Source organism: Centruroides sculpturatus, unplaced genomic scaffold (genome assembly GCF_000671375.1).
Source record: "Centruroides sculpturatus isolate CEXI.00-Female unplaced genomic scaffold, Cexi_2.0 scaffold1007, whole genome shotgun sequence".
Taxonomy (NCBI): domain Eukaryota; kingdom Metazoa; phylum Arthropoda; class Arachnida; order Scorpiones; family Buthidae; genus Centruroides; species Centruroides sculpturatus.
This window is the reverse complement of record NW_019385177.1, coordinates 206,051-232,412: the sequence shown is the minus strand read 5'-3', so window position 1 is coordinate 232,412 and position 26,362 is coordinate 206,051. Positions and strand designations below refer to the sequence as shown.

The window sequence follows — 26,362 nt, the reverse complement described above, 5'->3', positions numbered from 1 at the left end:
TGCTACACTCCTCAAGTTAGTTCTGTTCAGTTTTCTTTCCATTTGATCACTTAGCATTAGTGAATAAAATTCACTGATAAAATGTATTTTCTTAAGCAAAATTGTATTTCTCAAATAAAATGTTTAAATAATTGTATTAAAATTGTATATATTTATTTTTAGGAAAGTTGTTCTAGTCGAAGTAAACTACTTTATCCTGCATTATCAATGTTGGATATAAGTAACAATTATATCAAGGAAGTTCCTGCATCCATTTCAGAATTGACTAATTTATCCGTACTAAATATTAGTGGAAATACAGATATATGCTATTTGCCTCCTGAAATGGGTTTATTAACTAAACTTTGGAATTTGAACACAAGATGTTGTAATTTAAATGAGCCATTAAAGAGCATGATTGATAGCAAAAAATATAAAACAATGGATGTAATTGGATATTTGAAGTCCATTCTAGAAGAGTTAGTATATATTGTTTTATATTGAGTAATGATGCAGTAATAATAATAATAATTCCAATTCATAATTTAAAAAGCTATCTATCCATATAATTGTTTTATTGGAGTAATTAATGAAATACAAAAATCTAGAACACTTTCAAATCTTTGTGCTTATTCTCAGGAATTATTAATAAACAGCAAAAATGTAATCAGGAAAATGATTTTGAATAACAAATACACAAAGAAGCTAGATTTTAACTAATTTCTAAACATATTTAGAAGAGTTTCTATCCTGTCTTCAAGGATAATATTAGACTAGAATAGTTACATACATTCTACAACAGAACATAAAATATATATACAAGTTTTATAATTTTGAATTAGGCACTTGAAATTTTCCAAAAGAAACAGCCTTGTTTTCATAAACCAGCACAAAATTTAATGTATAGGATGAACATTTTTCTGCTGGTTTATGAAAACAAGCTTGTTTCTTTTGGGAAATTTAATTTAAATATTGCATTATATTTTCACAGTTTTTTTACACTATAACCATTGATGGAATTTTAAATTAGCTATTCAGAATCATTGTTTCTGATTACATTTCATGCTCTTTAGCTCCAGAAGATGCAAAGAAATATCTGAAAATATTTCTTTGTATTTCATTAATTATTCAAATAAATTATTGTATAGATATTTTCAAAATAATACAGATATATGACTACAACAAAGAATTATTTTTGATATTTAATAATTGAATAGCACTATAAAATTTAATAATGTATGGTTGTCACAACATTTCTACAAAATTATTAATTATGTCTGATTTTTTTTTTTCAAGGTTAATTATCATATCTCACTTTATACAAATACAAATGTTAAAATTAAATTAGTATTTCTTCAGGATGTAATGTGTCAAGAGTCAAATATTTTTATACCATTATATGTGATGTATAATAGCATTTTTACCAAGAAGATAACTTACTGCAGATTTTTAGCAGTTTTTTCTGACCTATTTACTTTTAAATATAATTTATTTAAAGCTATTTTGATTAGTGTCATGATGAAAATGTCATGGCTGTATTATAGGCTTTTGTAATAAGCTACCATGTGCTATTTCATATACTATATGTTTGAGAGTCAACTTATAAAGGAAGTGTAGGTCTAAGCCAGAATTTTAAGCTGAAAATCTTGAAAAGTTAATTTATATGTTGACATATAAAATATTAACAATATTTTTTTATTAAAAAAATAATGTTTATTTTTATCATCATTTTTATTTTGAAATACTCAATAAAAATTTTAAGTCTTAATTTCAGTGCTAAGCCATATGCAAGAATGAAATTAATGATTGTTGGTGTTGAAGGAATAGGAAAAACTTCATTGCTCGATCAACTTCGACAAGAGGGAACGGGGACTTATCGTAAAAAACCACCAGAGGTTAGATATATATTTTAATAGTTTCTATAAAACTTCTTACACCTTTTATTGGATAAAAATTCATTTTTTTATATAAAATTTTCATTAATCTTTCGTTCCATTCTTCTGCATTTTTTAAGGTTTAAAATAAAAATATTTTAATTTCTATAATACAAGTAAATTATTTTAAATTGAATGGCTTAAATTAAATTTGAACTTGAATTACCTAATTATTTTAATAATTTTATCATATCTGAAAGTTTCTAATATCTTCAATGTATTTTAGCATTGGGCAAAAAGAATGGGAAATAAAAATATAAATCAGAAAACGTCTAAAGGAATCAGCATGTCAACTGTAGGAGTAGACGTTGGTGATTGGGTATATGAAAAGAAAGTTAGAGGACAATCAAGCTATGGACCAGTTATTTTCAGAACCTGGGATTTTGGAGGACAGGTAATGAATTTTTAAAGTTAAAATAAATAATTAATGAAAATTACACTTTTTCATTAATTATTTATTCTAATATTTTTTTATTAATTTATTACTAAGTTTCTCTATAAGAAATTTCACATGCCTTTGTGCCAAAAACTTTTTATAAATATGATATATAAAAATAATTATTTTTAATAATGAGCAATTATTTTATTGCAACATTGTCACAATGCCGAGATGCTTTTCACCTCAAATTAGTAGTGTTTTGTCCCTGTACATCATACTTTTCCTGTTAGCAATAGAGTCATTGGAGTCCTGATGGTTATCTACCTAATGCTTTTTAGGGGAAAAATTAGAATTGAAATAACATGACTTCTTATGTAAACCAGAAGTTTGTATATGGTTAATCAGGGCCTATGGTTAATTTTGCCCTATACTTTTCATATATCGTCTAGATGGTCTTGATTTTCATCTAACACCATTCTTGAGATTAAGGACAGACTGACAGATGACATTGGGAATTTATAGGTCTAAATTTTTTTCAAATTGCAATCCAATAATCAAGAACAAAGCTATAGGTGCTATTTTCTAACTTATTCATATTTTCATAAATTTTATAAAAAGATAAAGAGATTTCAGTATACCATTTTTTCATATAATATAATAAATGCATCTTATTTATCTAATTTATTTACTCACTTTTATTTCCTTCAAAAATTTAAAAAGAACATAATGCAGTATCATAAATCAGCATCTAGAGATAGAACTTGAATTTTTCCTTGATTTTATTTAGTTAAAATTGAAGAAAAATAGTTATAGTTGTGAGATAAACAGGGGGTCAGAAGTTAATTAATCTGCACGGGCTGGTAAAACCCAATCTCGAGGTCGTTAGATGGCTAGGATGGCTAGGAGGGCAATTCGAGTAGGAAGTGCATTGGTAGGTCGGCAGGGGTCTGTGGACAAACAAAAGACAGGTTTTAACATAACAAAATATAAAATTTATTATAAACTAAATCTAGAAGATACAGATCTATAAACAGATAAATGCGGTTACAAACTGAAGTGAATAAATGTGGTTACGAATGCGAACAATAAATTCTTATGAATGTATGCTTAACCTAATTTCCCTATTCTAATGCACTTTATGCGGAGAGAGAGTTTACAAGTTCAGCCCCCTTTTCAAATACCTCTCAGGTGTATTGGAGAGTCGATGTGGAGAACTTCATTCATATGGACGGGTTGATGTCATGGATGGGTTTCCAACTGGTGTCTTCTCCTCTTCTTGGATCCAGTCTGGGTTATGGAGGTTCGAGAGATGAAATGCACACAACTACCGATTGACATCCTGATTAATTACTCCCTTGAGCTTCCAGTGACTTTCTCTTTTATCCCCTTGTCATGAGAAAAAGTGTCACATGTTCATCCAATGCTTACGGTTATGGTGCCAAGTTGACACTTATGAGTTAATTTTCCCATTGGATTGTTATGTTAATTGTAACCTCTGCTCTAATTCTTTCCGAATTGTTTTGCTGTCGAATTTGTTTACAAATTTCTCGATAAATGTGTAAAATTGCTAGTTATTAGTTAATAGTTATTGTTTTATTCACACAAATAGATATTTTTAAGGTGCATTTTTGTATTATCAACCTCAATGTGTGGCTGACATTGCATAATCATTATCAATTATCATTATCAGTCTTAACCAGTATGTTAAACATTTTAATCGTTATTTTCTTGCCTGCAATTTAAACTATTGTAATGCATTTTTTTTACATTACTGATGTTAAAACAGTGCTGCAAACAACATTGTACAAATTACTATTAATTATAATAATAATTGTAATTAATATTTTTAATTAATAAATGTAATAAGTCTCATGTTTCATTTTCTGAACAGTAATTCAATAAATGAAACAGAATTCATGTAATGGTCACACCAACCAACAGAAGCATTCTGTTGGTTGGTGTGATCATTATAGTCTCTCAGGTCTTTACCATCTTTCAATGAATGAATGTATATAATGTTAATGGAATTCTCTGCTGGTATTTCACTTTGTTAGACCTGAAAAACATTTTAAACTACTGTAGAATTATCTGGTCTATAAAACATCAGTAAAGTTTTAAAATAAAGTTATATATAGCTAAATGTGTATTTATAATGGATCTCTCGGGATTTTTTCCATAACACTAGTGGGTGCGGTATTCAAATTGGAATGTTGGACTTGCAAAATCTCTGGTTAGGGACAGAGTTTGGTAACATACTTAAAATTGTTTTGAATATGATGCAAGCTTCAGACAAAGTGTAAGAATTAATAAAGTGTTGTTATATATTTAATTTATTCCTGTACATTATATATAATTATTAATAAGTCATAAATTCAAATATATTTTAGTTTTTTGATAAATATAATAAATCTGGTTATTACAAAAAAATAATATCATTTCAGACACTTCTTCCTAATGCTATTAGAAAAATACAATTCAATGTCAGTTTTTTTATTTAATTATTTAAATTAAAATTGTAAATATAAGGAGATTATCATGTCTTAAACTATGAACCTAGATGTTTCCAATTTGGAAAGAAGAGAGAAAGTAAAGGAAGAATTGAATAATGTGTGACTATTAACTTAGTATAAAAAATTATATGTAAAAACATTTATTTCTGTCTCCATTTTAAAATATTGGTAAGAAAATTAAAATATAAGGTGCTTAATGAAGACGTAAAAATATTGTAACACATTCACTACCCTTTTATGAAGAAATGTTCCTAGCTTTAAAAAATTCTGCATAATATGTTGGAAAGAATTATTATATCAGTAAAAACATGCTATATAGAATAATAATACAAAACCAATGGATATATTTTCTCAGAAGTGTACAAATAAACAATAAATAAAAACTTTTTTCTTAAAACAAATAATAAACAAGTTTTGCAAGCATAAAAACCAGCAAACTTTTATGATGTTCATGAGAATGGTTGGCACTTGCAATATTTTAGTGTAGACCACTCCAAGGCATCACCAGCAATGAATGTGTTAAGAATGTATAAAATGAGGATCTGTTAATTTTTTTATTTAAATTATATGCTACCTGATTATTACAATGAAAATTCTATAAAATGCTCAAGTCTTATTTTAAAAATTCAAATTTTCAAGATACTCAATTTTATTAATTAGCATTTTGATATACTGAAAAATTTAGTAATTTTGATTAATGCTTTTTGCTGAAAGTAACATCTTATTTCAAAATAAGAAAGAACAAAATGTAATTTTTAGAGTTATTAAATTTAATTATTAATCAAATGTATGAAAAATAATATAAGTTTTTATTCTGATGATTGTACTTAATCATACGTTATATATTTATAATACAATTTCTGGTTTTTAAGTTTTTATTATGAAAATAAGTTTATAATAATAAAAAATTTCAATAATAGTAATAATAATNTTGAATTGATTTTTTTTTATATATTCTTTTATTATGTTCATTGAATTTTATTTATTCTTCAGTACAATTTTCTTTTTATTTCTTATTCTGAATATTGTGTATAATTGAAAGTGATAGAACTAATATAATTTATAAGTAAAAATATCTTGAAAATATATGCTGAATGTAATGATAATATAATGAATGATTCAGAAGATAACTTAAATGATAGTCCTTTTAATAATTTATTATTATTGATTAATAAGCTATTAATTTTAATTCTTGACAGCAGATGGCCGAGTTAGTTAAAATGTCAGCCAACTGCTCAGATGGTCCAGGATCAAATCTGGGCAGGCTGCCTCAAATTTTTCTTGGGCAATCTATCCCAGATAAATCAAGCTTCATCCCTTACCACCTTGTTAGCCAGACCCACAATTGTGGATCTGGCTAAACCCATAATTGATCTAACTGATTTTTCAAATCATACAAAATGAGGAGGAGACGATATTTGCCACTTAAGTGTGGAGTAGTTTATCAGAGTGGTTAAACAAAACAGCTAAAAATTCTGTGATATTTTAATTTTATAAAGTTTTTCAATAAAATTAACATCAGATTTAAAATGATTACAGGCTCGTGCACCTAATGCTCCAGTTCTTATTGTGGGAACCCATTATGATCTTGTAAAAGAACGTTGTCCTCCTTCATATTCTGAAGAATTACAACAACTTATAAGAGAAAAATTTATCAATGTAGTTGATGCAGATAAATATGGTTTGCCAAGAGTGCTAGATACAATTGAAGTCAGTTGTAAGACTCGTCATAATGTTAAATTACTCTGCAATCTGATCTACGACACAGTATTTGATTTAAAATGCCCTGGTAAATTTTATAAATTTTCATAAAAATTTATTAAATTAATTAAAAAATAATGTAATATGTTGTAAGGTTTTTATAATATTTTATTTTAGGAAGTAAAGAACGACTTTTGGAACAAAGAATTCCAGCTACTTATCTAGCTTTAGAAGATGTAGTTGGAAATTTATCTGTTGAAAGACATTTACAGGGAAAAGATCCTGTATTAAGAGCAGAACAATATAAGTAAGTATAATTTTATAGAATTATTTTAGACAAAAATGTGATTGCTTCTATAAATTTAATTTAAAGGTCAATTAAAATTTCTGGATACTAATATGCTTACTTATTGTTCAGATCATCTAACTAAGCATTTAATTAGATTAATTGTAACCTGTGGATGTGAGCCTTTTATAAATGTTTGTAATAAGTAAAAAATAATTATTTACTTATTTACTTTATAAAAGCATTAGTTTCAACTTTAAGAATGTTTCTACATACAGTGAAACCTGCTAATGTGACCATCTGTGTAAAGTGACTTTGAGCTGGTCCATAAATAACTCCTACAAGCACACCGGGTTGTATAAACAAACTTACGACTTACTTAAGCCTGTAACCGATGCAAAATCGTAAAATATTAACACACAAACGTTTTCGGAACACCTTNCTTAGCAGGACAATTTTCAATTCTATAATGAAATAAATAATATATAAATTTTATATAAACGTTATTTAAAGAAATAATGAAGCTCTTCTTAGCAATGAAAATTTGATTTTCCTCTGTAGCTCTGTCTGTAACATAAACTGCTTCCTGTTTGCTTGATATTAAAGTGAAGGGTGAATTATCTAGAGCCATGGTTCCCAATTAGTAGTATGCATACTCCCAGGGGTATGCGCAGCAATCTAAAATTGGTCAATTTAAAATTTAAATGCATGAGATGAAGCAATCAAAAAAATAATGGGTGGACCATCAAAAATTTGGCAATTTACATGATGTCAAATGCACAAATTCATTTATTTATAACTAAAAATATTCTCGAAATTTCATAAAAAATATGCATTTGTGACAATACCTAAATGAAATTCTTACTCAAGAAACAAAAATTGTACAATTAACACAATTTGTTTTCACAAAATTAATTTTGAAAATTTTTGTCACTGTTATTTCTTGCACGCGACAACGTGACTTCTCGCAGAATATAGCGAGACTTCACTGAGTTTAATAATCAGTTGCGACATCTTGCTTTTAAATCAGGCTAGAATTTATCATGTCAGCGAAGCGGCAATAAAATATTTACTACCATTTTGCACAACATATCTCTGCGAGAGCGAATTTTTGGCCATGACAAACATGAGAACTAAACATTGTCACCGACTTCAACTCGAAGATGACTCAAGACTGAAGTTGACCAAAAAGCAACCAGATTTTACAAGTTGTGCAAAGAAAATCGTGACATTTGTCGCATTAAAATTAAATAACCTTATGTTGTTTTCGTTATTATTAGAATTGTATTTTAAAGGTAATAAATGTAAAAAAAAAAATTATTTTATTTATTACTAGCTGTCTACCCACAGCTTTGCCTACATTATATCAAATTTTCTCGTGGGAGTAAGAAATTTTCTCGCAGTAAAATGTAGCCTATGTTGTATGTCGAAATTTAAATCATATCATTATAGAAATAAATATACAGTCTTTAACACATGTAACCATTTCTTAATTAAAAGCAGCTCTTTCTTCTTTATATGGAATAACATGCCAATACTGCTTAGATTAGTGAGCCTAATAAGGTATTTTCCTTTAATAATACAGTCAAACCTTGGGTTTTGAATGCCTTGTCTTTCGAACAATTTGGTTTATGAACAAAATTTTTAACTCATTTTTGCCCCCAGTTGCCATAAGATAACTCAGTTGCCAAATAAGCTACTCGGCAGAACCATCCATCATGGTCAACTTTCTATACTTTCTGTGTTAAAGAAAGTCGACAGCCCAACCAATCAGTGACAGGACTATTGATTCAGAAATTAGTGGCACTGAGATTACCTCATGTCATGATACGAATCATCGATGACATTGTTATTTAAATTATATTTCAATGCACTTGTGGGAAAGATACTATTTCTGTTTTTTGATACACACCACTGTTGAATTTAAATGAAATTAATTAGTAATTGACATTTATATAATATAAATGGCATTTAAGAATTTAGTTAGAATTGGTTATATTTCATGCNTAAATAAAAGTAAAATTAAAATAAATAAATTAATTGAAATCAAATCAATTGAAACACAATATTTTGGAAAGTGTGGCTAAAGTAGGCTACTTGTCCGTCTTGGTTATAATTTTTGCAATAATAAAATAAATGTAGGTATAGATATAGATAAAGTAATATTATATATATATTATTATATTGCCTTTTTAGGTGTTTTTATGCATAAAATACAGCTAAAATGGTAAAAAAATGTTTTGTTTTGGGAGTCCAGAATGGATTAATTCATTTTACATTATTTCTTATGGGAAAATTTGTTTTAGTTTTAGAATGAACAACTTTTAGGAACGAATTAAGTTTGAAACCCAAGTTTTTCAATATGCTATAAATTTTGCAACTCTTGTAGACTTTGATTTGTGTATCATTAATGTACTATCCTTCTGTAGTACTTCAATAGATTTATCAAGTGTTATCTCAGATAAAACATCATGTTTTTGTTTTATAAATATATTTTGTTTATATGCCTTAATGCTTGTCTTAAATGCCCTCCTAGTACTATTTATTTAAAAACTTATATGTCTGTATAAAACAGGAAGCTTGAAATAGCTTCAGAAATGTTCATTGATTTAAAAAATATTCATTTCTTGGTGTGTACTTTTAAAAAAATGTATCAGAATTTATAACTAAATAATATAATACATACATAAGAATTTATGATGGAATTAATGAAATTTATACCTTAAATACTGATGTAATAATATTTTATCTAATGTGGATAATTAGTTACCATTTATAATTGATTGATTACTTACTTATATTTAATTATTTATATTTGACAGATGAAAATAAATTTTATAAGTAATTTGGATAGATTTTTTTTTAATGCTATACTAAATTTAATGTTCTAAAAATTTTCAATAAATTAAGAAAAATAACTTTTATTTAACATTAATAAACAATGTGTAATTCTTTCAGGAGTGTTACTTCATTATGAAGATGCTACTTTAAAAGACCTATATTTTCTTGATCCTCAGTGGCTATGTGATATGTTGGCTCATGTTGTAACAATTCGTGAAATTAATCCATTTGCAAGAAATGGTTAGTGTATTATTTTAAAGCTTAAAATTTTATTACAAGAAAAGTTTTGTTATAATTGATTTTTTTTAAATTAAGGAATTATGAAAATTGAAGATTTGAAACATGTATTCAAATCATCTCAGTGTGCTCCAACAGATGCTCAAAATTATATTCTGTACTTATTAAATAAATTTGAAGTAGCTCTTACATGGGATAATCGAACACTACTCATTCCATCACTACTTCCAACAGAGGAACAATTGAGAGCTGGCTTTCCTGGATGTGAAGTTAGAGTGAGTAGAAAGATATATTTTATTTTTAATAATATAAACATGACTTCAGAAAACATTTTAATTTATTTTTAAAATTGACATACCTTAAAGCTAGTGTGCATTATTAACTATATTCTTCATATAGAATGGTAGTGGAAAGATAAAAACTTTCTTACAACATTACAGCACAAGGATACACTATTAAAGAAAATTTTCATCCCAAATGTTACAAACCAGAAAATGGCAAACTCAGTCTGGCAAGTAATGCAAATTGATTAGTGTTGGAGATGGCTTTACAACTTACTAATGTGCAACATTTCTAATGATACTGTTTTTCAATAATGTAGCCTTGTGCTGTGATGTAATAAAATTTTTTTTCAATACTATTTCATTTACAGAATTTGATTAATATTGCATGGCAGCTTTAAGATGCATCAATTTTTTTCAATAGTGTTTAAAACCAGTTGGATATTTTAAATTATTAAACTACATACTAAGTAGTAATAATAAAAAACATTCACTTTATGACATTTTCTCCTGATAATATTCTACCATGTTTCCCCGAAAATAAGACATCCTCTGAAAATAGACCTAGCAGAGTTTTGCTGAGTTGCTAAATATAAGGCCTCCCCTGAAAGTAAGACCTAACAAAGTTTTTTATTTCTTGTAACGGTTATCGACAGATGGTTGAAAGTTCCGTTGGCTTTTTGAAAGTACAGCCACTGATTGGTCAGCAGACAATCATGCCACACGGCATGATTTGCATAAGACTTTGGCTTGGGAATCACAGATTTGCATAACATTACGGCTGGTGATTGTTAATTGGTCGGCTGGGAATCACGCCACATGACATTTGCATGGTGCTATGGTTCAGTAAGCACTAATTGGTCATCGAGCCCGATGTCAATGCTATAAAAAGGTTAAGTTGAAGCGTGAGTGGGAAGTCCACTCCAGCAGGGAACTTTATAAGTTCATTTCAGTTCTTGACTTCGGTTTTATTTAAGTTCAGTTCGACACAACCAGTTATACATCACTCTCGTCTAAGTTCAACTTGGGAATTTTTTTGTTCAAAAATAAATGTGAATTCTTCATGGAAAAATAAGACATTCCCTGAAAATAAGACCTAGTGCATCTTTCAGAGCAAAAATTAATATAAGACACTGTCTTATTTTCGGGGAAACACGGTATGCTAATGTAAGATATAAGAAAGAATTTGAATTTTTTTAAAGATTTCTATTACAGAAAAACTATTGAACAGTATTTCTTCATTAATCATCATACACATTAGTATTTTTCATGCAGTTATTTGCATAAATCTCTCAATCAGTCATATACAATAAACTGTCATGCTTTTGAAAATTGAATGTATTTCTTTGAATTATAGTAAGATCCCACCATATGCAGTCTTAACACATGCAGTTTCAAGTTTATGCTATTGGCAATTCAAGGAGAAAAAAAATAGAAAATAAGTAAAATAAAAATTCTTAATTACATGCTAAATCAGGATCATTTTTTAAAGTGTGTGAAACCTTGTAGCATCTTGTTCACTTGATACTTTTGTTACTTGGAAAATTGCTATAACAGTACAATACTTAAACTTTGTATTCTTGTCCCAATAGCTATGCTGGAGAATGTTTTTTGTGATTAATATTTAATGTGTAGGTATTTACAGAAATTAAGCAAACATATCTAATTTTCAAATTCTTGAGGGGGAAAAAATCTTTTCTTCATCTCAAATATAAAAAAATTACCTGAAATTCTTTTTGCTAGATACATTTTTAGAAAGTACATATGTAATATTTTTAAAAAGTTTATTTTATAAGGTTGATTAGTTTATTTTGTAACTTTATACTTTAGTTTCAATGAATTATGAAATGCAACTTTTTGTTTTAAATGAATAAGATTTTGAAAATTGAAAAAACATTTTTTTTCATTAAATAGATACCCTTGAGATCACGAAGTTGGGCTTTGAGGAAAAACTTTACCTCAACAGTATTAACTACAAGTAATACATCTTTTAATTTAGTTTTGAAGAGTAAAGAGAAGAGACCACAAAAACTACCACTTGAAGGAATTTATCTCACAAATAATATATCAAAACCTGAAATTCAGGATCAAGATGCTTCTTGTTTGATGTCTCCAACTTGCTTTATCAGTCATCTAACGCAACATGAAGACATTATCAGGAGACTTCTTATAATGTCTTATTTTCCAAGTGGATTCTGGTCACGTCTTATGACCCGGATGCTAGCAGACGATCTTATTGTCGAAGTTATAAGATCTTACTTTATTCTTCCCAAAGATTTACAAATGGATCCTCTCTTGGCATCCATACTTAATCAACGAGCTGAATGGGTTTGTTGGCAAACTGGAATGGAACTTCGTTATCTTGATTCTACACTTTTCCGTATGAAGGAAATTCTTCCGTATCTAAATAATTCTCCTTGTGATTATCGTCAAATGAGATTTCTTTTACAGCAAGAAGGAGTTTGGAATGATGTAGATATTAATAATTCATCTATTCTAGAAATTCTTCTTCCAAATCAAGTAGCAGTTATTCAAAAACCAGTAATTGGTGATATTACAGAAAATCAAACTACTAAACAGCAAGTTATTGAATTGAAGCCAAGTAAAGAATGTGTAGCAAAATTGCTTTCATTAGCTGTTGATCATGTTGATACTCTTTTAGAGGATTGGTATCCAACTCTTGGTACTAGATTTGTTCATACTTCTGAAGGAAAGTTTCTAGTCACAAGACTTGTACCTTGCACATACTGTTTAGCTACACATTTAAAAGAAGAATTGATGGGAGGAGGATACAATGGAGAAAATTTTTCAGTATTTGATCATCATTGGGACAAGGAAAGTTGGCAAATGGTTGATGTGTCAGCTAGAAGTGGAGGTGAACCATCAATTACAAAGTCATGTTTAGTTTCAGGAAATAATCTTTGGACAGGGGGATTACAAAATAACCAGGTAGACTGCAGTTCTCCAAATATATTTCGTAGAAATCAGGGATCAAGGAGTAGCACCGTATCACATGACAGTGATAGTGGAGTTGGTCCTGACAGTAACAGTTCAAGGTAAGAATAATTATAATGTAATATTAGTAAGACATTTTTTCATGTATATTTGAATTATCTTTCTTGTGCATTTCTAAGTTGTCTGATAATGAATAAGACCAGGAATACTATAAAAATGACATACTATCAGGCTACTCATTAATATGCTGTATTGCTGACATTATTTTAATTTCTCTATATTGCTATTAAATGTTAATTGATGATATTTTTATAAAATAATGTAAAAATTTAATTGAATTATTTTTAAGAAATACATTTGAAGATACTTAATTATTATTGAGAAAAATGAAAAGAATTTAGAAACTAAAAACAACTGAAACTGAAGAAAAATCATTTTAATTTTAAAATTATTATTGGGCGAATTTAATTATTTAATCTGCAATTTATTTTATAAATATAGAATATTAATAATTATTCTGTTCCTACTCTGTATTTAGTACCTTGTTCTCAAACAAAGCTTACAGAATTCTCTCCAGTGAACACATTCCTGTTCTCCATTGTTATTTTCTTTTTATTTGTATATTAATTGGTATATTTGTATATTAATTGGTATATTTGTATAATTTATATTTATATTAATTCTGTATAGATAAAAAAAATTATAATTTAATAATAAGGTACATCTTTTTATTTTAAAGTCGTAAGCCATCAGCAGAAGGAAGAACAGATGATGCTATTAATAGTGATCAAGATTCTTCGGGTCAAATTTGTGCCACAGGCATTGCTTGTGATGTCGTTGTTTATAATTTTATGGTAGAAGATTGTATTTTAGTTGCAACTCAACAAGAATGTCTTCAATGTCCAAGTCATGGAAATTTATCATTAACACAAATTTCTCCAGACATTGTAAGTTACTAATAACAAATAATTTAAAAAATATATATATTTTGTTAGAAATATGTTTTCTTAGTTGATATATTGAAACAAAATTTTCGTTTTTTAAAGTTGTTTTATGAAATTTAAAACTATATATAATTTAGCAAATTAATACAAAATACAGTAGAGCCTCAATTATCTGACCCCCGATTAACCGACACCTCAATTAGACGACCGTCCTAGTCAGCAAATTTCAAATGTCTGCTAGTGATGTTGCGCTACAATATTTGGCTATGTCTTGGCTACTTTAATATTATTTTTACGTGTTTTAGCTGGCAACACTCATTCGACCATGAAAGGGAGCCAGTATTTAAACGAGGCTTAATTTTCTAATTTTTAATGATACAATAGCGATGATTATTATTTTAAAAAATTTTTGTTAGGCTTAACATCGATGAAAATTCAACGCAAAGTAGGTTAATAGCGATATACTAATATACTAATTACATGGGATATAATAATATACTACACTAATAATGGATTTTTTCATACTTTTCGGTTATCCGACTTTTCAATTATCCGACCAACCCCAGTCCCCAATTGAGTCAGATAATCGAAGCTCTACTGTAAAACAATAATTTGTTGTTTTTAATTAATACAACAAATTTATTTTATTTAAACATTCAATTGCTTTTCCTGAGTTACATAGAAATACTTAGAAATGTTTTATAAAATAGGTATTTGTAGATCTTGGTGAGAGATTTCTGATTCAACCTGACAGCATAAGACGTGGAAAAATGTTAGGTAGAGGGGCATTTGGTTTTGTGTTTAAAGCAAGTGTTAAACAAAGAGTAAGTTATTTTATAATTTTTTAATATTTAAAATTTGTTTTTAAATTTATTAAATTTATATTTGTAATTCAAAGGGTTCAAATTCCTGTGCAAATGTAGCAATGAAGATGCTACAGCCAGTTGATCCTGGTTTTGGTGCTCGTCAGTCAGATACAGTTGCATATAAAGTATAATGATTTTGTTTATTTTAATATAAATCAGTTTTTATAATAATATTTACTACATACTTTATATGTATTTTTAAATATTTGCAGGCAGCATGGAACAAATGGCAACGAGATCCTTTACAGTATGCTTGCAAAGCTTATTGCACAGCTCGACAAGAGTTAAATATACTTATGTCACTTCGTCACACAAATATAGTTCCTTTAGTGGGTGTTTGCACGCATCCTCTTGCTTTAGTGTTACAATTAGCTCCTCAAGGAGCATTAGATTCTGTTTTAAGAAACTATAGACGTTCAGGAGCAAGATTAGATTTACATGTTCTTCAAAAAGTTATTATACAGGTATTTAAATTTATTATTAATAATTAAATTATAAAGTTAAAACTTTTTCATAAAAAAATTATAGAATGAGTATATGTAATTAATGTTATAAATATATAATAGATTGCTAAAGCATTGGAGTATTTACATCAGCAACACATTATATATAGAGATCTAAAATCAGAAAATGTTTTAGTTTGGGATTTTCCTCCTCCCTTCCATGCACTTTATCCACTTCCTGTTGTAGAAATTAAACTTGCTGACTATGGCATCAGTAGATCAACACTACCAACTGGTACAAAGGGATTTGGAGGCACAGAAGGGTTTATGGCTCCAGAAATTATGCGATATAATGGTGAAGAAGAATATACAGAAAAGGTAATTGTCATCACAGAAAATAAAAATTATTTTAATTAATTATAACCATCAATTGCATTTCATTAAGATATGCTGTTTCTAAAACACTTTAAATAAAAATTTGTAACATTCACTGCTTCATAAACTTGTATAAAATGAAAACATATACAAACACACCCAAAACCAGTGAAAGAATTATAAATATTTACTGATACAAATGTTATGACATACCTGATGATAATCATTAGAAATGGATGAAAATATACATATCTGTAAATATTTTAAAATCATTTTACTGTTTTGTATGTGTTTTAAATTTGTAAATTTTTTTTATTTTTTGAAAATTATATAATAATGATGTACAGTTACTTTTTACACAATTAACTTCTGTGAATTAACAAACCATTATATAATCAATTATCATAAATTAGAAAAATAGCGAAGTATATATTTTTACAAGGTAATGAATAACGTATATTTTTATATTCTACATAATAACATAAAAATAGATATTACATGTTAATAGATTATAAAATTTAATTATCTTAAAAAATTAAATTTTACATATAAATTAATATTTATAAGTTTAAAATTGCATCAAAAATACATAAATTGTATATTGTTTAACTATTTTCTATGTTCTTTAATAAATTATATGATTAGCTGATATATAACAATGCTTAGAAGTTCTGTGCTCAGTGCAGATAACAATTTGAACTTTAGTTTAGGAAATACTGGTATATTTATTTCTATTATTATTTTTCCTATGTCAAAAGATAATAGAATAATTTTAAAATGTGACAAAATGATAAATTTTCAATTAAACCAATATTAGTAGAAACGACTAATTTGCATATGTGGAATAATATTTCATTACTATTTCAATAGATCTTTAAATGTTTAAGGTATTAATCAAACCAGAAATAAAAACTGTTAGATTTTTATCAAACAGTATAATAGATTTACAAAACACATTTCATTATAATATTTAGTATATATCTTAATATTTGTACTGTATGCATGTTTATCTTAGACTTCTAATATTTTATTATTTTTAAGCTTAAGAACCTTTTTTACAATTTTTATATCTATTAACATTTTCTCTTTATAATTTTTAACTTTCAAGTCTAATCTTTTATAGCTAGTAATAATAATAATTTAGTAAAAGTTAATAATAATTTAATAATAATAATAATGATGATGATGATGAAGTTATCTTAATAATCACATTCTACAGAATACTGTAGAAACTAGGAAAAAAATATGTAAATATATTTTGTGCAGTTTCCCATTTACATTTTTCACTTTATTATTATGTATTCTTTATGAATCTGTGATAATGTGTACATGTAATTCTTAGCTCATAGTAATATTTAATATGAGCTCTTAACAGTAAATGCTGTTATACAGTATTTCAAAAAATNAAGCATAATCGTCGTTATTGTATCGTTAAAAATTATAAAATTAAGCCTCGTTTAAATACTGGCTCTCTTTCATGGTCGAATGGGTGTTGCCAGCTAAAACACGTAAAAATAATATTAAAGTAGCCAAGACATAACCAAATATTGTAGCGCCACATTACTAGCGGGCATTTGAAATTTGCCGACTAGGACGGTTGGTTAACCGAGGGGTCGGTTGATTGGGGGTCGGATAATCGAGGCTCTACTATAACAATAAATTTATATTAAAATGTTATTGTAATTTTTATTCTTATATGTTTATAATTATGCAGAATAGAATATTAAATGTTTAATCATTACATTATCCTTTTTAGGTTGATTGTTTCTCATTTGGCATGTTTATGTATGAACTGATCACTTTACATCTACCATTTGAAGGTCATGAATGTGCTAAAGATCATATTTTAGATGGAGGTAGACCATCCTTAACATACAGAGTAAGTTTTAGCTAAATAAATTTATATATTTATATATACTAATGATCAAAGAAAAAGGGAACTTAAGAAAACTAGTGCAAGGAATTTGATGTCATTACAAGCTACACTTGGTGACACTGGCTACTTGTCATGAGAAACACTTAAATCTTGTATATTTGTTTACAACAAACAACATTTATTTATTATGAATAGCATTAAAAACTACAAATAAATAAGTAAATAAATATAAGTGCTTACCATTATAAGACTGAAATTTAATTCTTTTCATAGATATATGAACAGAATTTCAAGCTCATCTAATCTCTTGAGATAAATGTTTTATTTCATGAAACTCTCTTCTAAATATGCAAATGTTTTGAAGATTTTTTGTCAGATAACTTTGTTTACTGTATAATAATGTTTTTTTTTGTTGAGTGATGATTTGGAATAGTTTTTCATAAATCATTATTTTAATTTTTGGTAAATATTTTTCTTTACATAACTTTTACTATGAAAAATCTGTTTTGTAGTGTAATGAATTTTCAATTATCATGACATTTAATTTATATAACAATAATGAGCTAATGCTATATTTGGAAATCTGTGATGAGTCAATTAGACACCACCAATTTACACTATCTCTAAACTTCCCAAACTGCTTCTCACAAATTTCTTTTTTGTTTGATCATTCAATATAACAAATTGCTCAACTTTTGATTTTTGATTTAGGAAATGTTATATCCAACATATGTCCTTGATCTTATGACTCTCTGCTGGTCACAGCAACCAAAAGATCGTCCTTCTGCAAGTCAAATCGTTTCTATAGCTACGGCACCTGAATTTACCCATCTAGTAGATATTGTTTCTCTTAATGATCGTATGGCCGTTCTGAGTGCTGGAGCAATTGAAGTTACGTCTTCTGAAAGTAAATGTTACAATTTTATAAACTTTTAAATTACTTAGTATTTCCTCAAATTGCATTATTTTCTGTAATAATACTTTTTTAATAGATGGAGATGGAGTAACAAAAGAAGCTAAATGGGAAGTGTGGCTAAGTAGACTAGGAAAACAACTTGATATTTTGTCTTCAACAGAACATGGTTGGAGAGATTATAAAGTTAGTATATTAATATTTTTTTACATTATTCATTTCAAATTAATATTGAAAATTATATGTTATTCTTACAGCTTTATTCATTTGAAATTTTAAGTTTTCTATTTATTTTGTTTTAATTTTTTTTTAAATTTTATATTCTAGGCTTTGACTTTAGAAACAGTCACTGTTACTGCATTATGTCTTGTTAATGACACAATATGGTTAGGTGATTCACGAGGAAAGATTCACATTTACAGGTAATACAGCTTATGCTTTATTTTTTGTTTTATTATCTTCATTTTTTTACACTTAATTATATTTTTTAAAACAGCATTGCATCTCATATCAAATTATCTGGTTTTTCTTTGGAGACAATGGGTATAACGTCATCGGCAATTCGTAGTATGTGTTACTTAAAAGATCAAAAATATGTAGCAATGGCTACTAGTGATGGAAGGTTATGGTTGTGCAATGTTCAAAATAGATGCCAGTTTGAAGAACAAGTGGAAGAAAATACAGAATTAGATAATGTTGCCGATTTTATACAAGAACTTGGTTCAAAGGATTGTCCTGTTTTTTGTATTGCAGCAGTTAGTCTGTCTGATAATAAGTAAGTTATTAAAATATTTAAGATTCTTTATGAATTTTTATATTTATGAGTAAAATTAAATATTTCAGGTGTGAATTATGGTGTGGCCAAACACAAGGAAGCATGAAAATTTTTGCATTACATGATGCTGTTGTCACTTCTCATGAAGTTGTTTACCATTATGATCCAGTAATAGATAATTTAGATGTAACTCAATTAGTTTCAAATAGTCAGAAACAACCAATGATTTGGTCTTATGTTTATCCAGGTATTATATTTATTAAATTTTTGTTATAATAAAATAATAATAATAATAATTTGTAGTATATTATTTAAGATAGATTTAATTGTTAAATTATTAGTAACTTAAAATTAATAAGCCAAACAATCACTGGATTACATCAGGCTAGTTTTTTATGATTATTTGAAATTAATTTCTAAATAATTTGTCACTAGAGGGAGGCGTTAGGTACAATCTCTTATTAATTTTAATAATTATAATTAAATTAAATAATTTAGAAAGTTCTGGAAGAAAACAATCTGCCTAGAGTGACACTCGAACCTGCAACTCCTGCTTACTGTGTAGTCACGTTGCCAATTACACTACCCAAGCCTTTTGACTGATTTCCTCTTCCATACATATTTAATTATGATATAACCATCCTCATTCACTTACGGCACTGTCTGGGATGCCTTCACAATTAAATGTTTTTTATCGAATACACTTACGTTTTATTTTGCATTCTAATTCGATTGTGTATTCGACCTGAAAAAGATCTGTTTAAAATCGAAAGCATTAGTCACTAATAAAATAACTTTACAGCTGGAGATACAAAAGGTTTTGTGGACATTTTTTATTATATTAGTAACTTACAAAACAAAAAATTTTAAAAGTATTTCTGTATTTCAAAAATTTATCTTATATATTTGATTAATATAATTCTATAATGTTTTGAAGACCATTAGATGGCTTAATAATTTTATCACAACCAAATTTTTCATTAATTATTCTAAAAGAAGACAGAACGTTTACAATAATACAGATTTGATTGGTAACTTATTAAGAATAGTGAATAAATATGTATATCAGAAATGCAAATAATATTTCTGACAATCATATATTGGAGAAAGATTAATTAATTTATCTCTGAGTCTTACAAATCTCAGGATTCTGCCAATAATACAAACTAGAATAATACACGGGTATGTGCTGCTTAACAATAGGATTACATTCCAAGAAATACGTTGTTAAGCAAACGTCATAGAGTGTATTTAGACAAACCTTATGTGATGTAGTCTACTACTTACATAGACCCTATGTAACACAATGATAAGTATTTATGAACAGTACCTAGGTGGCTACAAATTTTTCAGTTCTATTATAATCTTATAAGACCTCCATTGTGTGTGCAGTTGTTTGTTAAGTGATATATACCTTTATACTTATATAGAATCTGATTAACTTACAAGGAGAGGTCACAAGTTGTTATATGCATATTTTTTGATAAAATGCTATATGTCTTGTAGATCTCAGTAAGTAAGTAAAGCCATTTGCATGAACAAATGGGCAATACACAAGGAGAAAACTTCAAAAGAAATACATGAATAATTAATAAGTAGTTTGCCTGACAACCTTCATGATATGCAATGTTGTGTAGTTGGTTATGTTTACAGTGCCAGACTCTGATTCAGGTTTGATCCTCCCTTGGTCTCTTTTACTTTTTTGTTTGCTTTTTTTTTATTGTTACTCGATAAAAATAAATAAAATTAGAATTGAATAATTACAGTAGAAGGCATTAGGTTTTAATTTTAATTTGTTCTGTTTTGAAAGATATTTTTAGAATACGGCTGATGTCGAACCAGAAAATTTAGTTTAATGTAAATTTCTGCTAATAAAAAATCTTTCATTATTTCTATAATTATATTTTTTGGATTTGGAGTTATTCCAGATTTAACTGATTACTAATTGATTATTTTCTGACTATAAAATATTGTTTGAGCACTTTTATTGAATCTTTTCTAGTGATTTATAAGTTTTGATGACTGTTAGGTGCACTTTATATTATTTCATGTTTTTTATGGAAGGTAAACATTATCACAAATAACATAATATTCATATACCCATATCTCTTATAGTTTGAAGTAATTATTCTTATATTTGTTAGTATCTGATATCATTTTCTCTTTTTATTCACCAACAAATCAAAAATTTTAATCCATATTTCAGTTTGATTTCTTTTAATATAATTTAATAGTTTTCTGAAACATTTAAAAATTTATTCAGATGTACTTCAAATGTTTAATTTTGCTTAATTTTTTTATATAATTTAAATCCTATTGCTTAGTCTACAGAGAATTAAATAAACATGTTACATATGTAGCTAATAATAAATTTTAAAATTTTATGTTTCAGATAAATTAAGATTAAGTTCTCTAAAATATATTTGTATTTTGTAATAAAAAATTTTTATCTTGTTTTTAATATAAATATGTTGCAAAAAAATAATGTGCCTTAAAGTCAACATGTAATAATAAGCAAATTCTTCACATAGAATGGTACCAAAAGAAAAAAAAAATTATTGCAATATTACAGCACGAGAATACATCATTGAAGAACAATATCTATGAATCAGAAATGTTGCATATTAGTAAGTTGTAAAGCCATCTTTGACATTGATCAGTTTGCATTAATTGTCAAACTGAGTTTGCCTATTTCAGTCTTGTAACATTTGTAATAAACTGTTTCTTATATCAATTTAAAAAAGGATAAAAGTTTTAAATTGACCCAAAATTGTTTGGTCATTATTATTTCAAGATTAAACTGTTGTTTAATGATGTAATCTGGTGCTGTCATGTAATGAATTTTTCATTTGTCACCATCATTTTGTATGTAGAATTTAAGTGGTCTTGTGGTCTCAAAGTTTTGAGCACTGTGAAGGGCTACAGAGCCAACCACAGCACAAGCGAGACATTTTATATCCGTCCTCTCAAACAAAAGTTACCAACAAGCCAAAAAATTGGCCCCGGCTTGTCCATTAGAACAACTGAGGGATGGTAGGGAAAATGCCGCCAATCGACATAAAATAACTTACTATTTTCTCAAATACTCTGGGAAACACAGCATGTTAGTCACAGTAGACCAACGACAAATTAGCATAGAAACATCAAGGGTTTAGGCCAACATACTTCAACATCATACCAGTTCTTTATTCTTTCTTCTTTTTCATTTTTCTCCCATTTACTATTTTCATCATAGGCATACAACCATAACAACATTACCTTCTGTCAACTTCTTTTCTCATATATCCCTTGATGATCAACAGCAATCTAAACATATCAAACATAATATTATTAAATATCAACACATCAATTAGTAGCATCAAATTCACCCAAAAAACCAACTCAAAAACATCAATTAAAATCAAGGAATATTGTCAGTCCCCCCTCCTCCCCGCCAAAGTGATAGTACAGCACAAAGGCAGTAATGGCAAAGAAAACATGACAGTTCACAAAACTTCAAAAACCACCTGTATTTACAATCTCAAAACTCTAAAAGTTCAATCACCCCCATTTAAGATAACATTAAACAGAACCCAAAAATGCACAAATCTAACACTATAAAAACATTAAACTCATTGTTCATCTCGTAATATAGTTCCCACTTGTGCCTTATGGGCAAAATATTGTTCGCCACAACCTTTAAACCATCTCCACCACTCTTTTTTTATTTCTTTTCTCACAGCTGCTACTGGCTCTTCTATATATGCTGCCCACGTTTTGATGTCGTGCTCCTCCCATCCTTCATTTATCAGTTCTATTCTCGTCTTCCTGTACACTTGACCATTGAATCTCGCCTTGAACACTTTCGGTACCTTTATAGAGTCGGTATAGAACCTCGTTTCTCCAGTACATATTTCTGAACTTTTTCATTTGTTTTACTACTCCTTTTTCTTTCATCTCTTGTTCCTCTCCCTCTTTTGTTCCTATTTCTTTTGCTTCCTCTATACTCATTTCTAGGTTTTGAACTACTTCCAACAATTCTTTTCTTACTAATTCTACACTTTTTTCACTTAAAGCCTCATCCATACTTCCTTCATCCTTATCACTTTCTTGCTTCTCTTCCCTCTCATTCTCTACTTCTTCAATCTCATTTCTCTCTTTATCTTTCTTTTTACATTGGTATTTTTTATGACCATATTCATTGCATTGATGGCACTTTACACTTGGACAGTCCCTAACTCTGTGTTCTTCTGATAGGCAGTTTGCACATTGCCACTTCACACCGGGATATTCTATTCGAATTCTACATCCTCGTATCTCAATAAAATTAGGAACCTCTTTCTCCATTTGTATGGTAACATACCTTTTGTCTGTGAGAATATCTCTGTCGGGCAGAAGATAATCACATTCTATGAGGATTACTTTTCCATATTCTTTCATTTTTAATTCTATTTCTTTTCTATCAATTTCGTATGGTACTCTTAACAATTGTAATCTCTTAATTTTTCCTTTTAACGCTCTTACACTCACATTTTTTCCGTGCCATTTCCATTCTGTCTCAAGAATTGCCATTTTCATTGCCTCATCTCTTGCTGTCATTATACATGATCTTTTTGTCATCTCTCCTATTTGTACAATTACTGTCTCATCATCCATCAAGGCTTTTACAAACTCTTTCCAATTTATTTCCTCCTGAGCAACAAATCTCAGAGACAAAGCTCCTACTTCCTGTTTTTCTTTTTCTGCCATCTCTAAATATTAATTTTCTCTCCTATAACACTTATATTTTGTATGTAGAATTTGATTACTACTATCAATTTAAGGAGGATCAATTTTTTTTGGAACAGAGTATATTTCAATTATTCAGAATTTATACTCTTTGCCAATTTATTTCAAAATTATTATGCTCATGCAAATATTGCATTTATTGTTTGATTTTGTAATGTCTTCAAAAGTGTATTTCTATCACAATATATTATTAAAAAAATTTTGTTCAATGTTAATAATATTAATAGTTATGTCTTTCAAAGTATTTAAAGTAAGTAAGAAACATAATTTCACGATTCATCAAATATAAAATACAAGTAAACATTCTGAATTTAACAGTTGTCTAATTTTTTTTTTTTTCTGTTATGTTCAAAAATAAATGATATTTTTAATACTGTTAGAAATTTATTAATATGTTTAATAAGTATTTGATCTTAAATTTCTCAGGTTGTGTTGCTTATCATTGGGATACAGTTAATCGAACTATATTACATAAACTGGATTGTTCGAAACTCGCACCCTGTTCCGAGAGTTTAATGTCTATAAGTATCGAAGAGCACTTGAGCCGTAAGTTTTTAATTTACTGTGGTCTTAAATAACATAAATTCTACTATTATTAAAATGACTTAATGTAATTTATTTACTTTTAACAGCCGGGCGATGCCAAGTGACTGCCATGGCAGTTCTCGGTACAGAATTATATATTGGAACAACTTGGGGTTGCATCATCGTTGCAGAAAGCATTACCATGAGACCCATCACGATCTTTCGTCCTTTTGAAGAAGAAGTGAAAGCCATTCTTCCGCTCGGCATCAAATTCTCTTCTAAAATGGAATCGCCAATCACGCCAGACATTTCTTTATCTTTCATTGCAGCCGTAGGGAAAGGTTACCGTAATCTGATCGGCAGATACACGGCTCTTCCTAATTTTAACATTCACATACACGACAACATGTATCTTCTGCTGATCAGGACAGACAACTGGTCCAGTGGTTGATTGAAGGAAACAAAAATGTCAGATGCATTCCATGTAATTTACAATACTGTGATAATAATTTAATAATAATAATAATGATGATGATGATGAAGTTATCTTAATAATCACATTCTACAGAATACTGTAGAAACTAGGAAAAAAATATGTAAATATATTTTGTGCAGTTTCCCATTTACATTTTTCACTTTATTATTATGTATTCTTTATGAATCTGTGATAATGTGTACATGTAATTCTTAGCTCATAGTAATATTTAATATGAGCTCTTAACAGTAAATGCTGTTATACAGTATTTCAAAAAATATTCTGTCACAGCGTACCTGTTAACTATGTCATTCTAGGGATTTTCAATATTAGATTCTTAGTTATTTCAAAAAATAATGCAAATGTTATTTGTCCAACAAGCAGCTAATTCATGAAAAAAATAACAAAAAGCAATTCTGTATATATATATACATATATATTATAATATATATTTAGTTTATTTTTGCTGAAAGTATATAAATTTAGATCTGAAAGTTCTGTTTTGTATAGTAACTTGTCCACAGTAAACAATTATAAAATCAATATTATATATTGATGAGGACTAATTTATACTCATGACATTTTTCAAATGATCTTGATCTGCCAAATATATTTATTTTTATTTGTTTGGATGATTTCTGGAGTTTAAATCTTTATTATATTTATAGCTATATTATTTTTAGGTTTTGTGTAGAGTAATGGAGATTGTGATCATCCTGTGATATTGTGTTTAAAAAATGGAAATTAATCTTTGAATTTCGAATATTTGTATTTATACGATAGAAAGTTATTTTAAAAATGAATTCGACGAATCAAGCATGAACAAATTGTCCTTTGAAATAAATATGTCATTGCTTGCTGAATTTTAAATGTTAAAACATATTCTAATTTAAAATCTGTTTACTCTTTTAGTGTGAAGACTCGTTGACTATGTATTTTACAAGTTGAATGTATACTATAATATATGTGATCTGTTTTTTTAAGGTAGATTTATAATGAATAATGTTTAATTTATTCCTTGTTATCTTCTTATTGAACTTTCTTATGTAATTGAAAAATTTTCTTTTAACTTAACTGAATTTTTTATTTTCATTCTTTGAAATTGCTTAAAAATAAAATATGTTAGAAATTTTATGTTGTTATAAATTAAATGTATAATATACATTGCTTTTCAATCTACCATGTGGGCACTAAGATGGCCGTTTAAGCGTATGACTGCTTACAAAAATCAAGATAAAAAAAATCAATTAGTCCAAAGACCAACCTAGATGTACTAGGACTTCTCCCTGATACATCTAGG

The 26,362-nt window shown here is 27.8% G+C and overlaps 1 protein-coding gene across 1 annotated transcript in view; it reads left to right on the top strand.

Annotated features, from left to right (window-relative positions):
- Positions 1-26,156, top strand: part of LOC111635781 (leucine-rich repeat serine/threonine-protein kinase 1-like) — a 90,715-nt gene extending 64,559 nt beyond the window's left edge. The window contains exons 17-38 of the mRNA XM_023380851.1: positions 163-458; positions 1,754-1,874; positions 2,140-2,307; positions 6,342-6,591; positions 6,681-6,810; positions 8,455-8,510; positions 9,748-9,870; positions 9,946-10,142; positions 12,063-13,204; positions 13,843-14,050; positions 14,758-14,871; positions 14,946-15,038; positions 15,126-15,377; positions 15,480-15,734; positions 17,488-17,610; positions 18,319-18,514; positions 18,600-18,706; positions 18,848-18,942; positions 19,017-19,295; positions 19,364-19,542; positions 24,489-24,608; positions 24,695-26,156. Coding sequence (XP_023236619.1) covers positions 163-458; positions 1,754-1,874; positions 2,140-2,307; positions 6,342-6,591; positions 6,681-6,810; positions 8,455-8,510; positions 9,748-9,870; positions 9,946-10,142; positions 12,063-13,204; positions 13,843-14,050; positions 14,758-14,871; positions 14,946-15,038; positions 15,126-15,377; positions 15,480-15,734; positions 17,488-17,610; positions 18,319-18,514; positions 18,600-18,706; positions 18,848-18,942; positions 19,017-19,295; positions 19,364-19,542; positions 24,489-24,608; positions 24,695-25,038 — 4,848 coding nt within the window. The 3' untranslated portion in view covers positions 25,039-26,156. The remainder of the gene's footprint in view (positions 1-162; positions 459-1,753; positions 1,875-2,139; positions 2,308-6,341; positions 6,592-6,680; positions 6,811-8,454; positions 8,511-9,747; positions 9,871-9,945; positions 10,143-12,062; positions 13,205-13,842; positions 14,051-14,757; positions 14,872-14,945; positions 15,039-15,125; positions 15,378-15,479; positions 15,735-17,487; positions 17,611-18,318; positions 18,515-18,599; positions 18,707-18,847; positions 18,943-19,016; positions 19,296-19,363; positions 19,543-24,488; positions 24,609-24,694) is intronic.
- Positions 26,157-26,362: the final 206 nt, after the last annotated feature.